Here is a 16,321-nt window from a genome sequence, read left to right on the forward strand (position 1 = left end):
ATGCTGTTTTTATATAAAGTTGAAATGGAAGAGCAAGTGCACTGAGAAAATCGTCACTCCGGTCAATGTGCTTTGTTTCTGAGTGGATTATGATTGACCAATGGTTCTAATTGCGATTGGAGATGAGATTTTTGCAACACCGACAATAAGTTTAAATTCAAATTTGAAACTGTTTTTTTCAAGGTCAGTTTTTGGAGGTAATTTTGTTTTGGCAAATTAATTGATTGGTTAAGTTGAATAACCAATTTATTTCCTTAGTATTCTCTAAGAAAAATTGGAAGAAGAAAATCAATTATTTTGAATGCGGAAGAATGTTTTCTGATAATTTCCAAGTTTCCAGAATGTTTGGATTATTTTAATATTGTTTTCTTGTTGATTCTTATTAAAAGTATTTATTTGTATGATAGATATTTCATTGTGTGAATGATAAATGAAAACATGTATCACATTTTGAATTTATGCGAGTGATTGACATGTCACATGTTGAGTCATATGTGAATGATAAAATTGGCTAATAGAGTACATGTGAATGATTCACATATACTGTATGTGAATGTATAAACAACTCACATAATGTGTTTATTCAATCACAATTGAAACAATACATTACAATTATCCAGATAAATGGTGGAGCAAATATTCTGAAAATCATCACAGGAAATATTCATGAATCTATTATGGGGTACGTGATGGGTTTGTTATTTAGTATTATATTAATTTAACTTATTGTGTTTTTTATCTAAAAAAGGGTGGACAAAATGCACCATTGACCGTTGATGTTGGTGTTTCAGGAATTGTTAAAATTCTTGATAACTTTAAGGATGAACAAAATGGTACTTTCATTCAACATGATGGAACTCCATTGAATTGGTAATTGATTTTATAAAGTAATCTCTTTGATTTATCAAATTTTCAATTTTTTAGGATAGGCAGTTATTGAATTAGTTTGGATTGTTGACTATAATTAAAGAGAAAGGTTTATGCAACCAACACAGAAACAAAGCATTAGGTGGTGACGATTTTCTCAGTGCATTTCAAATATTTATAGCAAGAAGCAACACTTTTTTTAGGTAGCTCAGATAAATGCAAAAAACAACTATGGAAATTATGAATACCGATGTATGGTATATTTCATATTAGTCTGATCTTGATCAGTGTGATGGAATGGTTCAATGGTTTTGGATTGAAGGTCTGTAATTAATGAAATAGTCTTTGGAGTGTTCTATTTTGATTCCCTTCTCAACAGTAATATAATTGTAAACACTGGGGTAAGATTTTTTTGGAATCCAAAATAATGTCTTTTCCAAGTCTTGTTCAATGCCAGGTACGTTACTAATAAAAATCAAGCCCAGACTTGTTGCAGCAAGTTCCTTATCTTTGCCAGTTAAATATTGGTTGACAAGTTCTTCATATCCCAGTAGTAGATTGGATTCTAAAAGGCCAGGAATTCCAATAATTTGTTTTCTTGCAATCCAAATAATTGCTAAAGGATATTCATATTTGTTTTTCAATTGACTGAAAACTTGGAAGGAATCAATCATGTCAATTTCTAAACCTGAAGCCCACAACAATGCCTTGATATTTGATTCATCCAAGTGATTACTGATATATTTGAAAAAGTTCAAACACTCTTTGTTTCCTTTTCTTGCTGATATAAAGGCATTAAAAAATACTTGTTGAGGAATTCCACATCCAAACTTGATTTCTTCGATTTTCTTGCTATTTTGTTCATACTCATAAATTTCATTATAAACTATATTAAGGATGTCAGTGTTATAGTTGCTCTCTTCAGATTCATTTGAAAATAATGACCGACACCAGTACATTCGAATTGGAGTTGATTTTAAACCATTAATATTATTAATTAAACATTCTCTACTATCATCACTAAAATCTCCTTCATGATCGACAATACTAAACTCTGAAAGGAAATCTGAAATGATTTCTGTCAATCCACGAGATACTGTGAAATAACAGGCCCCAATAAAAGTAATAATCTTGTCATCCCTTCTTCCAATAACTGATGATAAGAAAATGTTGCATAATTCTCTGGCAGATTCATTTCCATTTCGAGCTAATCGACACATGTCCAAGAAACCAGTGCTTACCGATCTAATGTAGTCATAAATTGGAAATCTCACCGATTTCTTTAACTTTTTCATATATTGTTCACATATTCCTTGAATTTGTTTCGAATAGTCTCGTTGTGAAATTTCAATTTCCAATATCTTGGAAACTGTCTCTTCAATGGAAGGAATTGTTTTAAAACTTCCTTCAATTTTAAAATTTGATAAATCACAAGCATATTGATTGCAATTATTCCTTGCTTCATGAAACAATTTTTGATAACATGAAAGAACAGTTGGTGAAGATTTACAACTGATAGTATCCGAGTGATAGAGCATTTCTGGATATTCCTCTGTTAAAACGAACAACTTTCCAACAAGTTCCTTCATTGAATGTTTGCTTAGTTCATGTTGAAATTCACCTCCATCTACAATAAATTGGCACAACACTTGCTTGGAAGTATAAGTTTTCCAAACAAGCTGATAACGGTAATTAGGAAATGTTTCGAACAAGACACAAAAACATTCATCCCTTTCGTTCCATTCAATATGAAATGCTCTTCTTTCTTCTCCCGCATCATTTCTTATGCTCAAGTTCTTCCTAATGTTTCCGATATTATCATCCAACTGTTGTGATGGCTTTGCTAATTTATGATCGACAAATAGCAATGCAAACTCAGCTACAAACATTGAAGCTGATGTTTTACGTTTGGAAAATACAAACAAGCCTCCTTTTTCTTTTGCTTTGATAGCTTTGAATTTGAACATTTTTTTATTAAGGAAACACCATGTTGCTGCAGTTTGTAGCGTTCTAGATAGTTAACGCAGCGAATAATATTGATAAACATAAAGTTAAGAAAGTGAATGGCTACGGCCATATCACGATGAATGCACCTCATCCCGTCCGATTTGAGAAGTTAAGCATCGTAGAGCCACATCAGTACTGAGGTTGGAGACAACTTGGGAACCTGTGGTGCTGTAGTCTTTTTATGATTATTTATTGAATTCAAATTACAATTCAAAAATGTTGAAATATAATTATTTCATTGTTAATGTTGTCCTGAAACAGCTTTCCATGAAGGTCTTGATGAAATCTTTTCCCACCAAGCTTTAACATGTGGACGATCCAATAACAAATTACCCAATCCAATGGCAAACAACAAGTTTCCGTATGGCAAATGATACAAATCGGCTAAGGTAAATTGATTTCCACCAATGAATTCTTGTTTGGCCAATACTCTTTCATAGGCATCCAAATTGAGAGACAACTTTTCACTCAATTGCTTGACACGAGCTTCGTCGGCAGCTCCATATCCCATCATTCCCTTAAATAACTTTTCAAAGACTAAACCAGATGCGTTAGAATCAAAGTAAGCAGTTTCAATGGAAGCTCCTTGTTCAAATAAACCCAAAGCTTTGAGCTCAGTTGGAATAAGTTCAGTTCCTTTACTCTTGTGTTTGGCTTCCAAATAACGACAGATGGCTCGTGATTCATAAATCAAGAAACCATCATCTTCCAAGACTGGAATGACACCAAATGGGTGCTTTTCCAAGTAGGATGGTGATTTATGTTCTCCCTTCATCAAATCAACTGGTACAAGTTCGAATTCTAAACCTTTCTCTTTAATTGTTGTCAAAACACGTTGAACACAAGTAGATTGAGCAGCACCATAAATTTTGTAGACCATTTTGTTGTAGTAATGTAAAGTTGTTTTTTTTGTGATTAGAAATGCATGCTATTGAAATGCCATTTATGGTGGATTCTGTATCCGAAACCAAAGCGCTATCGTGAGCACTAATTTTAATGATCTTAGGAAATGTCGCAATAAATGGTTTGCATTACATCCTCTTTGAAACAACATGTCTTTGAAATTGATCATGTATTCAATTATTATTGTAAACTGTTGTTTATTCAATTTCCACTGTTTGTTTGAAAAATTAACAAAAAAAAATGAGCAAACGAAGCAGACAATTTATAAATTAATTGATTCGGAGGAAATATTCACTCTCAATAATAACAGAACAGAAGAGAAAGCAAAAAAGAAAAAACTCCAAGAAATATTCTCCAATGATGTTCTTTCAGAAATTGTATCTTTTAATAATGATTTTAAATTCGGAGTGATGACTTGTGCATTGGTTTCAAAGCAATGGTTTTCTGTTGTGAAGGAACGATCGAAACTTTCACTGCTATGTAAAAGTATTAAGAAATTACAAGGTGAATTTTTGGAGAATATTGAAAATTTGCGATTGGAAAGAAATAATAGATTCTTTGATTGTCAAATAATTGGATTGATGAAAGGATTGACAGTTCTCAGTGCTGAAAATTGTATTGGTACAGAAGGGGTCAAGCATATTTGTAAAATGAACAATTTAACAAAACTGAATATCGAGAGAAATGAAATTGGTGAAGAAGGAGCCAAGTACATTAGCAAAATGAAACAATTAACTGAGCTCAACGTTGGATGGAACGGTATTGGTAAAGAGGGGGTTGAATTTATCAGTGAATTGAAAAATTTGACCTTACTTGAAATTGAAGCTTGTAGGATTTGTGACGAAGGGGCTAAATCTATAAGCGAATTGAAGCAATTGACCCATCTCAATATTTCTTACAATAATATTAGTAATTTAGGATCAAAATATTTAACTGAATTGAAACAACTGACAGTTCTTACTCTTTGTGACTGTAATATTAGTGAAGAAGGATGCAAATATATTTCTGAGTTGAACCAATTAACTGACCTCGATATTAGTAACAATGATATTGGATGCAACGGAGTTGAATATATTAGTGGAATGAAACAATTACTTTTCCTGTATATTTATGGAACTAATATGTACCCTACTGAACTTCAAAAGATCAGTGAAATGAAACAAGTAACAAACCTTAATATTTCATGGAATTATGTTGGAGATGAAGGAGCTAAATATATTAGTGATATGAAACAATTGACTAAACTTGAGGTTGTAAGAAGTGATATTTCTACAGAAGGGGCTAAGCACATTAGTGAATTGAAACAATTGACTGATCTTAACATTGGTGAGAACAATATTGGTGGTGAAGGAGCAATTGCCATTAGCAAAATGAATCAATTGCGTATTCTAGATATTAGTGATAATAACATTGGTGGAATAGGCGCAGAACACGTAAGCCAAATGAAACAATTAACTCATCTTGATATTAGCCACAATTGTATTGGAAATTATGGAGCTAAACGAATCAATACAATGAAACTGGTATTTCTTAGCAAATAAGGAGCTAACTAAAGATGAAGCCTGGTAAAAAGTCGCTCGCAAACCTTAAACAAATGAAAAAGTTACAATTATGGAATGTGAGTTCAAGAAAATGGTTTAATTTGGAGAAGTAACACTTTGACCAAAATACACTATGGTGGGGAGAGTTCAATATGATTCTAGTAGTACGCATAGAGTTTAGTATTCTCTGATAAAAATGAAACGAAAATTGCAAGCATCAGGCTCAACAATTCACAATGCTGATAAATCAAAGAAGAAGAAGAAAAACCTCCAGAAGGGTGTCTATTTGGATCAGCAAGAACAAACTTTCGCAATTCTCAAACAATCATGAGTACAACCCCACTTCGGAAGAGGAAGAGGAAGAGGAATTTAATGTGGAAGAGATAGGAAGAGATGATGCAGATTGGATATAACTTTAAAGATGGAGAGGATGAACAAGATTGTTTAAAAGCAATGGAATGTTTTATGAAGGTTGCTTTTAAAGATGATAGATCTATCATCATTGCCGAGGCACAATTTGAAATTGGATGTTTTTATGATCTTGGTTGGGGAGTTGAAAAGGATTATGTCAAATCATTTGAATGGTATATAAAAGCTCAAACAACAATTCAACCAAGATCAGATTTAATAATCAAAATATTACCTTCAATTTGAAACAATGCATCATTGGCCATGACATTCTTGTCAAAATTAACTGTTCTCAAAACCTTGAAATATTAAGAGGAAGTAAGGTTTTTATTTATTTAAGCAAAGAATGAAAATAATTTTGCAATTTGGTTGGAATATTTTTCAAGTATCGAAAACAGTGACACTCTATTCCTATTCTTAATAAGAAGAACAGAGATTGATCAATTCAACTGGTGCTTTTGTAAATGTGGAATATTGATATTTCAATAATTTTCTCACTCTTTCCAATGATTTTGATTTAAAAAAAAATATCAAAACGTTGTTGACACTGTCAAATGGCAAGAACCAAATATACGGGCCGAAAATCAACAGGTGGTAAAAGACCAATGTATAGTCGTTCCTTTTTTATTGTTCAACTTTCTGAATTGATGAAATTTCCAATTTGTAAAAGTAATTTTTGAACAATTAATAATTTAATTATGTTGTAAATAATTATTTGATAACAAATTAGATTCAGAAAATAATGAAAGACAATCAAGAGAGGCATTGATTGATATTTCATTGGAGATTGGTCCTCTAACTCCGTTCGGAAGTAAAATTGAATCTTTCAACTATGGTATTGGAAATTAATGGAAAGTTAGGATTTAAGCAATTCAATGAAGAGAGATTACGTTCTGCTTGTCCTGTCTAGAAGGTTATCGGACAATTTATAAACAGTTATTGGACTATCTCTTTGAAAGATGTAATTGTGAAATGGATCAAAATGTAATATTATTTGATGGAGAATCCATTCATGTGATTAGTGAAATGGTTGTTTTTCAAAATATGTTTGAATATCTGGATCCATTATCATCAGTCAATCTGGCACTAACTTGTAAATCATTTTATGAAAAGATTTTCATTGAGGAAAGATTTACCTTTCCTTCTCTTGTATTATTTTCTGTTCCCTATAGAAGGCGATATGTTTCCTATAATTCATCAGATGATGATAGGTATTTTCAGTATTCTGAAGAATCTGAGTATGATGATGATGATCGATCCGAAGAAAGAATAACAAAACAACCAAAACTGGAATAATTCACAATCGTTTACACTGATTTGATTTGATAACAGTGACTTTAGACGGAAGATCATTATTTAAATCTATCATTGTTTGCTCTTGATGTATTTGAACAGTTCATTGTAAACTTGCAAAATTGATCACAAGTTCAGCTTTAAAAAAAAAAAAGGAAGTTCAGCTTTAAAAAAAAATGTCAAAAACAACTGTGACCCTGATCGACTTTGTTCCATCTTCATCGATTCCAAATCACGAATTATTAAATTTCCTGAAATATTCGCTCCGAGCTAAACAATACAAGAAATTTTCCATGAATTTTAATTTGATAGGAAAATTGAAAGGAACTAAAGGCGAGTACATGTATGATTTGGGCTTATCCGATTGTTTTAATAAGATTATTGTTGGAAATCAGCATTATTTAGAGGTTTTTGAAAGAGGAGGAGCAGAATATTATCGGAATCAACCAAGTGATTTCTCTCCTCTGTTTTCAGTTTCGTATGAACATCATGGAGAGTTTCATTGTTTGCGAGTGGTGAATGAGAATGGACACGAGTTTATCTATGCAACGACTAATAAGGGATTAATCAAGATTAGAGTACAAGATTTAATGAATAACAAGTCGAAAGTGGAATGGGTTTTTAAAAAGAATAGTTATTGTAATATTTGGGGATTGGATGTTATTGGAACGAGAGTTTACTATTTGGATTTTAACAATTCATCTCTCTTCTCATTGAATAGAAATACTGGTACTGAAGTGGAAGAAGAAAAACTTAAAGACCTTACAATGGGTTATGGTTTGCAGTTTTTGAGTGAAAATAAGATACTAACCTCTCATGGAAATTGTTTGGAAATTTTAGAAAAGAAAGAGAATCAATGGGTTTCATTGAAAAAAGGAACAAGTCTTGAAACTAGTTGCCTGTACTCTATGTTTTATGAAAAGGAGTCAGGTTTAATTTATACATCAAATACCACAGAAGGACATGTAGTAATTGCAGATTTGGAACATCTTTCACTTGTGAAAAAGTGTGAAAATAGTTTGTTTAATTGGAATTATGGCATTATAGTTGATAGCAAAACTGGATTGTTATATATTTGCAATAGAACAACCAACCATATTTTAATCTTTGAATAATTTATCTAATTGTGAATATTTGTAAATTTTCTGAATTAATCAATAATAAGCCATACATTAACACCTCATCCACTTGTTTATTCTTATTCGAATTGGTGTCTATTAATGGTTCTTCTTTTTATTTTAATGAACAATTAAAAGATTACAATGAAATATATATTGCAATCTACTGTAATTGAATTTGATGGGAATTATTTGTTTTCTCCTCTCTCAAACCATTCAATTTTCCTTAGCACAGTCAATTGTCCAATTATTCCACCTACCTCTTTCACCACTGTTCACTCTTTCCATTGTAATCTCCTTCTCACTTTTGAAAAATAGAGCGAAATTTTACAATAAATTCTCCAAAGCATTCACAACTTTGGTCTAAAATTCGCGAAAATCTCTCCAAAACTCTCCACTCACACACAATTGCAAGGAGAACTAATTTGGCCTTGATAAGTAGATCATCATCATTGAGCGACTGACTATTAATATAATTTTCCTTTGATTACTACAACAAAAAAAACACCTCAACATCACTTGACCTTTTTTTCCCCGATCAAGAGAGAACCATAAACTGATCACAAATTGAGAAGATTTTGTTTAATAGATTTTGAATAGATTTTGTAGATACTTTTGTATATAAAAACCATCAATAATAATTAGTAAATATTGCAAAGATTTTAAACTTGTAAAATATGAAGAGAATTAGTAAACAAATACAATCCATTGGTAAATATCAAGGATCATGGAGAAGTTATAATACTTGTATGATTGATAGATCTCCCACCTCCGATAAACATCATCATTCTTCCTCTTCTGCTGGTAATGTAACAACTCACACAATTAAAGGTGCTGATCATAAGGAGCACATGATAAAGAATCTGATAACCTTTAATCCAACGTATCATGGAAGTCAAGAAGGTTCTTCAAAGAAAACACAGGGTAGTGTTGATTTGTCGACTGTTTATGATTTTGCCAAACAGCCTCCATCTTCAATTTCATTGAAAGTATGTGATTTTCAAAAATAATTCGAATATTTAACATTTTAGATGATTATGAATTTTGGAATGAAATTGAACAAGCAAACACTTTTAACATCATCAGATTGGTTGAAAGAAGAATTGCCGAAAAGATTGGGAAGACAGATAAGACAATTGGACAATTTGCCGAAAGGTTTGAATTTAATGCCATCTGTCAGACTTGTAAGAGTATGTTTTTTAATGTGAATTATATGTTTGTTAATATTGTTGTGCTATCAATTTAGGATTGGTATATGGCATCATTTAATGATTTATACTATAGTAAGAAACCTAAAACATTTGAAGAAGAATTGCAATTTACCAAAATGCTTGAAGGAGTTTATACAAGACACAATCCAACATTAATTAGCGTTGCTAAAGGTGTAAACGAATTGAAAAGCAAAATGAAGGAATCTATTTATCTGAGTGATGCTAACTTTGATTTGGCAGAATTTTCTGAACTTCATCAAGCTTTGGATGCCTTTTATATTAACAGAATCGGAATGAGAATGTTAATTGGACAACATTTGGCATTACATGAGCAATTGACCAAGCCAGTTAAAGATTATTCTGGGTTAATTTGTATGAATACCAATCCTTACAAGGTAGCCAAAGATGCTGCTGAGGATGCTGCTGAATTATGTAGAATGACATATGGAGATGCTCCAAGTATTGAACTAATTGGAAAGTTAGATTTACAATTCCCATATGTACCTTCCCATTTGTATTATATCTTCTTTGAATTATTAAAGAATTCAATGAGAGCTGTAGTTGAAAATCACCAAAAGGCCAAACATTTACCGAAAGTTCGAATGGTTATTGCTGATTCTGCCGATAAGGAGCATATTTCTATCAAAATTAGTGATGAAGGAATGGGTATCCCCAGAAAGGATTTGCACAAGATTTGGTCTTATTTGTATACTACTGCAAGTATGTATTTATTTAATAATCAATTATTTTAACAATTCTTCAAGATGTAATGGATGATGTCAGTAAGATTGAAGAATTCTCAGACAGTCATGCACCATTGGCTGGATTGGGCTATGGTTTGCCATTATCTAGATTGTATGCTAAATATTGGGGAGGAGATTTGACTATTCAATCTTTGGAAGGATATGGTACAGATGCCTACATTTATCTTCATTGTCTTGGTGATAAGGAAGAACCTTTACCTTAATATTAACCTAAATTGGGTTGGAACTAAGTTATTTCAGTATATTTATGTTGTAGAAAAATCATATGGAATGAGAATAGAATTGTTCAGATATAAAGAATAATCTTTGCTTTTTTATTCTAATTACAATTTTTCTCAATTCTTCGTCCTCTTTTGCTTATTAATCACAAAAAACAACGCTAAATTCTGAAGAGTAGTTTTAATCCAATTACAAAATTACTAATAATTGAAGGTGAAGTAATTTGGAATTTTAAATTTAAAAAAAAATGTTGAACAATAAACGAAGCAATCCATCATCATCCTCATCATCAGGAAATGTTGGATCAATGTTACCTCCAACAAAGAAGCCTAAAACACCATCGGTTGCTTCATCATCATCATCATTGGGTGTTGTCGGATCATCAACATTTAATTTAAAACAACATTTTCAACTTGTTAAGAAACAAATAGACTTGTGCATACAACAATATGAAAAGAATGTTGATATTAAAGATTTACTAGTACAATTGAACGAGTTTATAATAACTTTGAATGAAAATTTGTCAACACAAATAGATTTGTTGATTAATTTTGTTAAAGATTTGAATGGATTGCAAATATTTATTAAAATTATTGAATATGATTATATTTTCAATGCTGATTTGGACTTGTATTTGAATATATTTAAATTATTTAAAGAAATAACACAAGAGGAATCAAATCAAGAGGAATATAATCAATATATTGTATTTATGGATACTTTATCTCAAGATGAATATTTTATTAGTTTATTTATTGATTTTATATTGAAATATTTGAAAGATGAAGATTTTATTAATGAAATATTCCCATTTTTAGAAAATATGATTGAATATGATGATGAAACTCTAAAATTTATTTCTAAAGATAATATTAAATTATTGCTCGACTTTTTAGTTAATAATTTGAATAATAATGAATACTCAAGCTATACACAATTATATTTTTATGAAATTCTGTTTTTATTAATATCAACTAGTAATCCAAATATTGAAGCTACATTAGTAGAAAACAAGGAATATATGGATAAATTATTAATATTATTAAATGAATTCAGAAATATCAAGAATGATACTAATATGGAAGTTGATGAAATGGTAGAAAATTTATTCAATATTCTAAGTGGAATTTTAATTAAGAATGAAAAGTTTAAGGAATACTTAAATGAATTTGAAGGAATTGAACTAATGATAGCAATAATTAAAGATAAAAAGAAATATAGATTAGGAAGTATTAAAGTATTAAATAATTCTATGGATAATTGTCAATTAAACATTTCACAATTTGTGCAAAGTGGAGGATTAAAGACATTATTTGCTCTGTTCAGTAGATTGAAAGATTCAGATGACGATGTTATGGAAACTAATTTAATTAATATTTTTGTAAATTTACTAAACTCAAAGGATGATCTTTCTCAAAGACTTTCTGCTAAATTTGAGGAAAACCAATTTGAAAAACTCAAAATCCTAAACCAGTTATTGTACAAATATTACAAAAAGGTTTATATTTTCGATCAACAAATTGAAAATGAGGATTTATTACAAGAAATGTTCCCAGACCAAACATTAGAGGAAATTACAGAACAGGACATTGCACTTAAAAGATTAGATATTGGTTTGGAAGTTTTACAGAGAATATGCTTTGTTTTGGCTCACCTATGCTCTGCAAGTGAAAAGGTGAAACAATTTGCCAAGGACAATCTTTCAGAAAAGTATAAGATTTCGCTGGAAACATGCAAAGTTCTTTTACAAGATTCCATCTTAGATGTTCCAGAAGCATTGCTAAATAATCTCGATTAGATTCTCCTTTTATTCTTTCTTTGAATAAATTTCTTTAATTCTTGTTAATTCTTGAACAAGATCAGAAGCAATAATTCTAGACTTTGGATCTATAACTAGGATCTTCCTCAATAATTGAATAAACTCTTCGGCAGCATCATTCTTGTAAATTTTTCTGATTTCTCCTTCAATTACATTTTTCATGTAAGTGTCACGATTGTAACTTGCCAAATAAGCATGATTCAATTGGTCTTTATCAATTTTTAAAGTTAACAACTCGTACAAAATAATACCAAAAGACCAAATGTCAACTTCAAATCCGTAAACACTAACATCATTGACAAGTGCAATTTCAGGTGCAGTATATCCGAAATTCACAATCTTTGTAATACCTCCAATAATTGAAAGTGTGTTATTGATGGCTTTAGCAAATCCAAAATCTCCAATTTTTAATACTTTTTCTCCACTACTTGTTGTGGTTGTGCCATTACTAGTACTTGTACTTGTATTACTGAGACCAAAATAGATATTATTTGGTTTTAAACTTCTGTGCATAATCGAGTGATCATGTAAAAATTGTACACCTTTAGCAATTTGTAAAGCATAATCACTGATTCTACGTAAAGTCAAGTGAATATTCTTTTTCTTAACCTTGCACATAAAATCATATAGAGAACCTTCATCATAGAAAGGTGTGACATAGCAAACAAAGAAAATGCTGCCTAGTATTTCATTGGTTGTAATATCAATAAACATATCCTCATAACTAATTAAATGGTCAAATTGTAATTCTAATAGCGGCCAACTTTCTTTAATTGCATCATTGGCATTCATAATAGTTTCACATTTAATTTTTTTCAATATCTTTGCCTTGTTAAACTTCAAATCCATAATTTTATACAACATTGATTCACCTGATTTTGATGCTTGATTTGAAATGTATTGTACAATTTTGTATCTTCCATTTTGAATGAGTGTATCATTTGGTAATATTAAAGATGTTTGTTCATTGAATACATCAAATACATTGAATATTCCTGATGAAGATGATGGTGAGCTTAAATTTGGTGTTGTTGTGTTAGGTGTATTTAATGTACTTTCTTCATTTCCTATTTGATTCATATTTAATTGTGCATCAGTAGAATCGTGAATAATTATTGACAAATCCACTTGTCCAGTAGTATTTCCTGTTAAATGTATTGATAATGGATTTTCTCTATTTCTTAACAATGTCTATTTTATCCAAGTATTTAATGGTCATGTATTAAATTAACATTATAATAAATATTTAAACATTTAAAGTGAAAACACATACCTGTAAATTAATATTTTTAACACCTAACAATTCATCAGTCTTGAAAGTGTGTTTAGCCCAAACTTGCATAATTATATTCTCGTGTATTACATATTTCTGATCATTATTGTTAGTAACATGAATATCAAAAATAAACAATTCATTCCAAACAGGACTTGTAGATCTAATTGCATTGGATTTTAATGTTCTTCTATTATAACCTCTAATATTATTAGAACCACTGCTATTATAATTGGAAGAATCAAATTCACTCAATTTAGAACAAGCAATAGAACAAATAAAAACAACATAGGTATTACATGGTGATAATTGTTGTTGTTGTTGTTGTGTTTGTTGAACTGTAATAGTTGATGTATTAGATTGTACCGAACGTTCATAGATGTGTGATCCTTGCTTGAGATAAATTTCAATGTGTGGAACAAGAATATTATTATTGGTAGCCTTCTTCTTACTCGTATATAAATTATGTTGTCTTCTATTAATTATTGTATTGGATTGATTGGATAAATAACTACTGATCGATGCTGTGCTGATCAATGATGATGTAGAGGAAATATTATTTGGAAGTGTTGAAAAACTATTGGTGTGGTGGTGATGAGGAGATGACGATGAAGGAAGCCCAACAGGACTACTCGATCCAGTCAGAGAACTTAACGATGTAGTGCTGGATGATGTTGTAGGACTGTGTCCTAACAAGTGATGAGAAATATTACCAGATGATGATGAAAAATTCATATTTTCTCTCTCGTCTGTTGTTACTCGTTAATATATTACAAATAGGTTCAAAAAAGAATTGTATAATCCTATTAATTATTATTATTAAATTGTTGTTTGTTGATTCCGCTTGTTTGCTGACTTTGCCCAAGAGAATGGAAATTTTCGCTGCAGCAAAAGAAGGGAATTTTTTATAATTTTTTAAAAAACAAAAAAAATGCTTGAAATTGGAACTTTTCGGACAAAATGTTTCTTTAATTTGTAATTTTTGTTAATAATATTTGATAAATTACAAATCAGTGATGGCCAGTCTTCCTTTGATATCTTTATCATTAATGTGGATGTATCTTTCGACTGGAATTAACAAATCTTTGGTTTTCAAATATTCTGCATGTTGTTCGTGGACGTATTTAGTAATATCCTCTATTTTCTTACAGGCACCAGATTTACACATTGATCTTAAAAATGATCCTTTGACTCCTATTTGAATTGCTCTGGTTAAACCTCCATTAATATTTCCGAATGCAGGTGTATGATATGGATCCCACTATTATTTAAAATTAATTTAGAATTAAAATTCAATTAAAAGAATATTAAAATTAAATATAATACGGAAACATACCTGCACTCTTGCAAAGCAAACATTATCTGTCATAATGGTATCAGTATCATTCTTATTCATTAATTGAGCTACTTTTTCTTTCATTTGAGAACAATTGACTTTCCATTCTTTTTGTGATTTGTAATAACCTTCCAATTCAGGATAATACATTGCACACACAGCATGTTTCAGTAATTCTTCTTCAAATGATTTTCTAGTGATGAATAGAGCCAAAATATTAGTTTGATTTTTAGCAGTGGCATATTCAGATCTGTACATCATCCACAAATAATTTGGTTTAATCCAACTCATTCGTTTCTTATCAAAATTTGGACATTCATCAAATGTTTGATTTTTAACCACCCAATCAGCAATTCCCGAATTATAGGCCTGATAAAATACAATACATTCTTCATCGTCGATTGTAATAATTGATCCAGTAACTTGTTGTGTAATCATGATACCCAAAGTTGATGATTCATCGGCAGAAGATGGTTGTGTCGATGAAAAAGTGAGTGGAGATTTAAAATAGTGTCGTGTTGAATTTTCAAAGCTTTCTTTTGGTAATTGATCAAAGTATGATGGCATTGTTGAGGATTGTTGTGTTGAATAGAATTTTTGTGTTGCAAAATTACAAGAATAATTGATCGGAGAGAAAGTAAGATTCTTCAATGATTGATGACCAATTTTGCTTATTTTTTTCATGATGAAAAGTTGTTAATTTGAAAATCTGGATTTCATCAATTTATTGGAGATTCATTCTTGAAATTGATACCATACTCAAATCAAAATCATAAATGCACTTTAATTGGTTGAGTTACTCCATCGTTGTTCAACTAATTATTAAGATTTTACATTGATCTTAATGATGATGATGATGTAGTACAATACCACAACAATTTATTTGAATATAGTCGATGTAATTTCTTGTTTGATAGTATTCACTTTGAATAGTAAATAAAAAGTCTCAGATTTGGATTTAAATGGCAAGATTATATAAAACTCTTCTCTATTCTTGTCATCAACTTTTGTAATCAAATCTTTAAATATTTCATTCCTATTCAAATACTCTATTAATAATTCTTGATACTCATTCGAGAGGAGTACAATTTTCTTATCCTTTATGAAGGTATTTAATGGATCTGGTAAGAAACGATTCAAATCCTTTCCATCCACTGAGAATGATTCAAAATCTGATTCATTCATTCTTTCTATTAATTGACTCATTTTGATGATGAACAATGCACAACTGCAAAACTTTAAGCATAAAGAACAACAAGGTTTGAAGAATATTCTGACGGTTAGAGTTGTGTTTGTTTTTTTAAATTGAATTCATTCATCAAATGACCTCTTCTTGTTATTTAGGAAGGTAGGATAGTCTAAATGAGGATTCTTATCAAATGTTTTGAGATTTATCGCTATATACTTGATAAGGTTTTTTATAATTGAGATTAGTGGCCATTGTGCATGGCATTAAAATTCCCTCGTGAAAGTCAATTAGTTTATGTGAAAAGCAAAGAGTCACATTAAGAATCTTGTGATTCTCGAATATTGTTTATTTGGAATGGTTATGGATACTGTTT

General features: G+C 30.4%; 8 protein-coding genes across 8 annotated transcripts; 3 read left to right on the forward strand and 5 right to left on the reverse strand.

The window, feature by feature from the left end:
* Nucleotides 1-1,169: 1,169 nt before the first annotated feature.
* Nucleotides 1,170-2,834, reverse strand: NAEGRDRAFT_74824 (uncharacterized protein; the record flags this gene model as incomplete). The annotated part of the gene is made up of 1 exon (XM_002670155.1): nt 1,170-2,834. One exon carries the CDS (start codon nt 2,832-2,834, stop codon nt 1,170-1,172), a length of 1,665 nt encoding a protein of 554 aa, XP_002670201.1.
* Nucleotides 2,835-3,115: 281 nt separating this feature from the next.
* On the reverse strand, nt 3,116-3,754 carry NAEGRDRAFT_44841 (uncharacterized protein; the record flags this gene model as incomplete). Its single annotated transcript, XM_002670156.1, has 1 exon — nt 3,116-3,754. The coding sequence occupies one exon, from the start codon at nt 3,752-3,754 to the stop codon at nt 3,116-3,118; it is 639 nt and encodes a 212-aa protein (XP_002670202.1).
* A 433-nt stretch (nt 3,755-4,187) lies between these two features.
* NAEGRDRAFT_74826 (uncharacterized protein) lies at nt 4,188-5,318 on the forward strand (the record flags this gene model as incomplete). Its single annotated transcript, XM_002670114.1, has 1 exon — nt 4,188-5,318. One exon carries the CDS (start codon nt 4,188-4,190, stop codon nt 5,316-5,318), a length of 1,131 nt encoding a protein of 376 aa, XP_002670160.1.
* Nucleotides 5,319-7,195: 1,877 nt separating this feature from the next.
* NAEGRDRAFT_81920 (uncharacterized protein) lies at nt 7,196-8,201 on the forward strand (the record flags this gene model as incomplete). The annotated part of the gene is made up of 1 exon (XM_002670115.1): nt 7,196-8,201. One exon carries the CDS (start codon nt 7,196-7,198, stop codon nt 8,132-8,134), a length of 939 nt encoding a protein of 312 aa, XP_002670161.1. The 3' UTR covers nt 8,135-8,201.
* Nucleotides 8,202-8,814: 613 nt separating this feature from the next.
* Nucleotides 8,815-10,315, forward strand: NAEGRDRAFT_74828 (uncharacterized protein; the record flags this gene model as incomplete). Its single annotated transcript, XM_002670116.1, has 4 exons — nt 8,815-9,126; nt 9,169-9,327; nt 9,384-10,068; nt 10,113-10,315. The coding sequence occupies 4 exons, from the start codon at nt 8,815-8,817 to the stop codon at nt 10,313-10,315; spliced, it is 1,359 nt and encodes a 452-aa protein (XP_002670162.1).
* Nucleotides 10,316-12,113: 1,798 nt separating this feature from the next.
* On the reverse strand, nt 12,114-14,277 carry NAEGRDRAFT_81921 (serine/threonine protein kinase). The gene is made up of 3 exons (XM_002670157.1): nt 13,424-14,277; nt 12,612-13,341; nt 12,114-12,548 (listed from the first exon to the last, which is right to left on the reverse strand). Exons 1-3 carry the CDS (start codon nt 14,156-14,158, stop codon nt 12,139-12,141), a joined length of 1,875 nt encoding a protein of 624 aa, XP_002670203.1. The 5' UTR covers nt 14,159-14,277; the 3' UTR covers nt 12,114-12,138.
* Nucleotides 14,278-14,426: 149 nt separating this feature from the next.
* Nucleotides 14,427-15,326, reverse strand: NAEGRDRAFT_74830 (uncharacterized protein; the record flags this gene model as incomplete). The annotated part of the gene is made up of 2 exons (XM_002670158.1): nt 14,427-14,684; nt 14,760-15,326. The coding sequence occupies 2 exons, from the start codon at nt 15,324-15,326 to the stop codon at nt 14,427-14,429; spliced, it is 825 nt and encodes a 274-aa protein (XP_002670204.1).
* A 312-nt stretch (nt 15,327-15,638) lies between these two features.
* Nucleotides 15,639-15,965, reverse strand: NAEGRDRAFT_74831 (uncharacterized protein; the record flags this gene model as incomplete). The annotated part of the gene is made up of 1 exon (XM_002670159.1): nt 15,639-15,965. One exon carries the CDS (start codon nt 15,963-15,965, stop codon nt 15,639-15,641), a length of 327 nt encoding a protein of 108 aa, XP_002670205.1.
* Nucleotides 15,966-16,321: the final 356 nt, after the last annotated feature.

Source organism: Naegleria gruberi (genome assembly GCF_000004985.1).
Source record: "Naegleria gruberi genomic scaffold NAEGRscaffold_74, whole genome shotgun sequence".
Lineage (NCBI taxonomy): Eukaryota > Heterolobosea > Eutetramitea > Acrasida > Naegleriidae > Naegleria > Naegleria gruberi.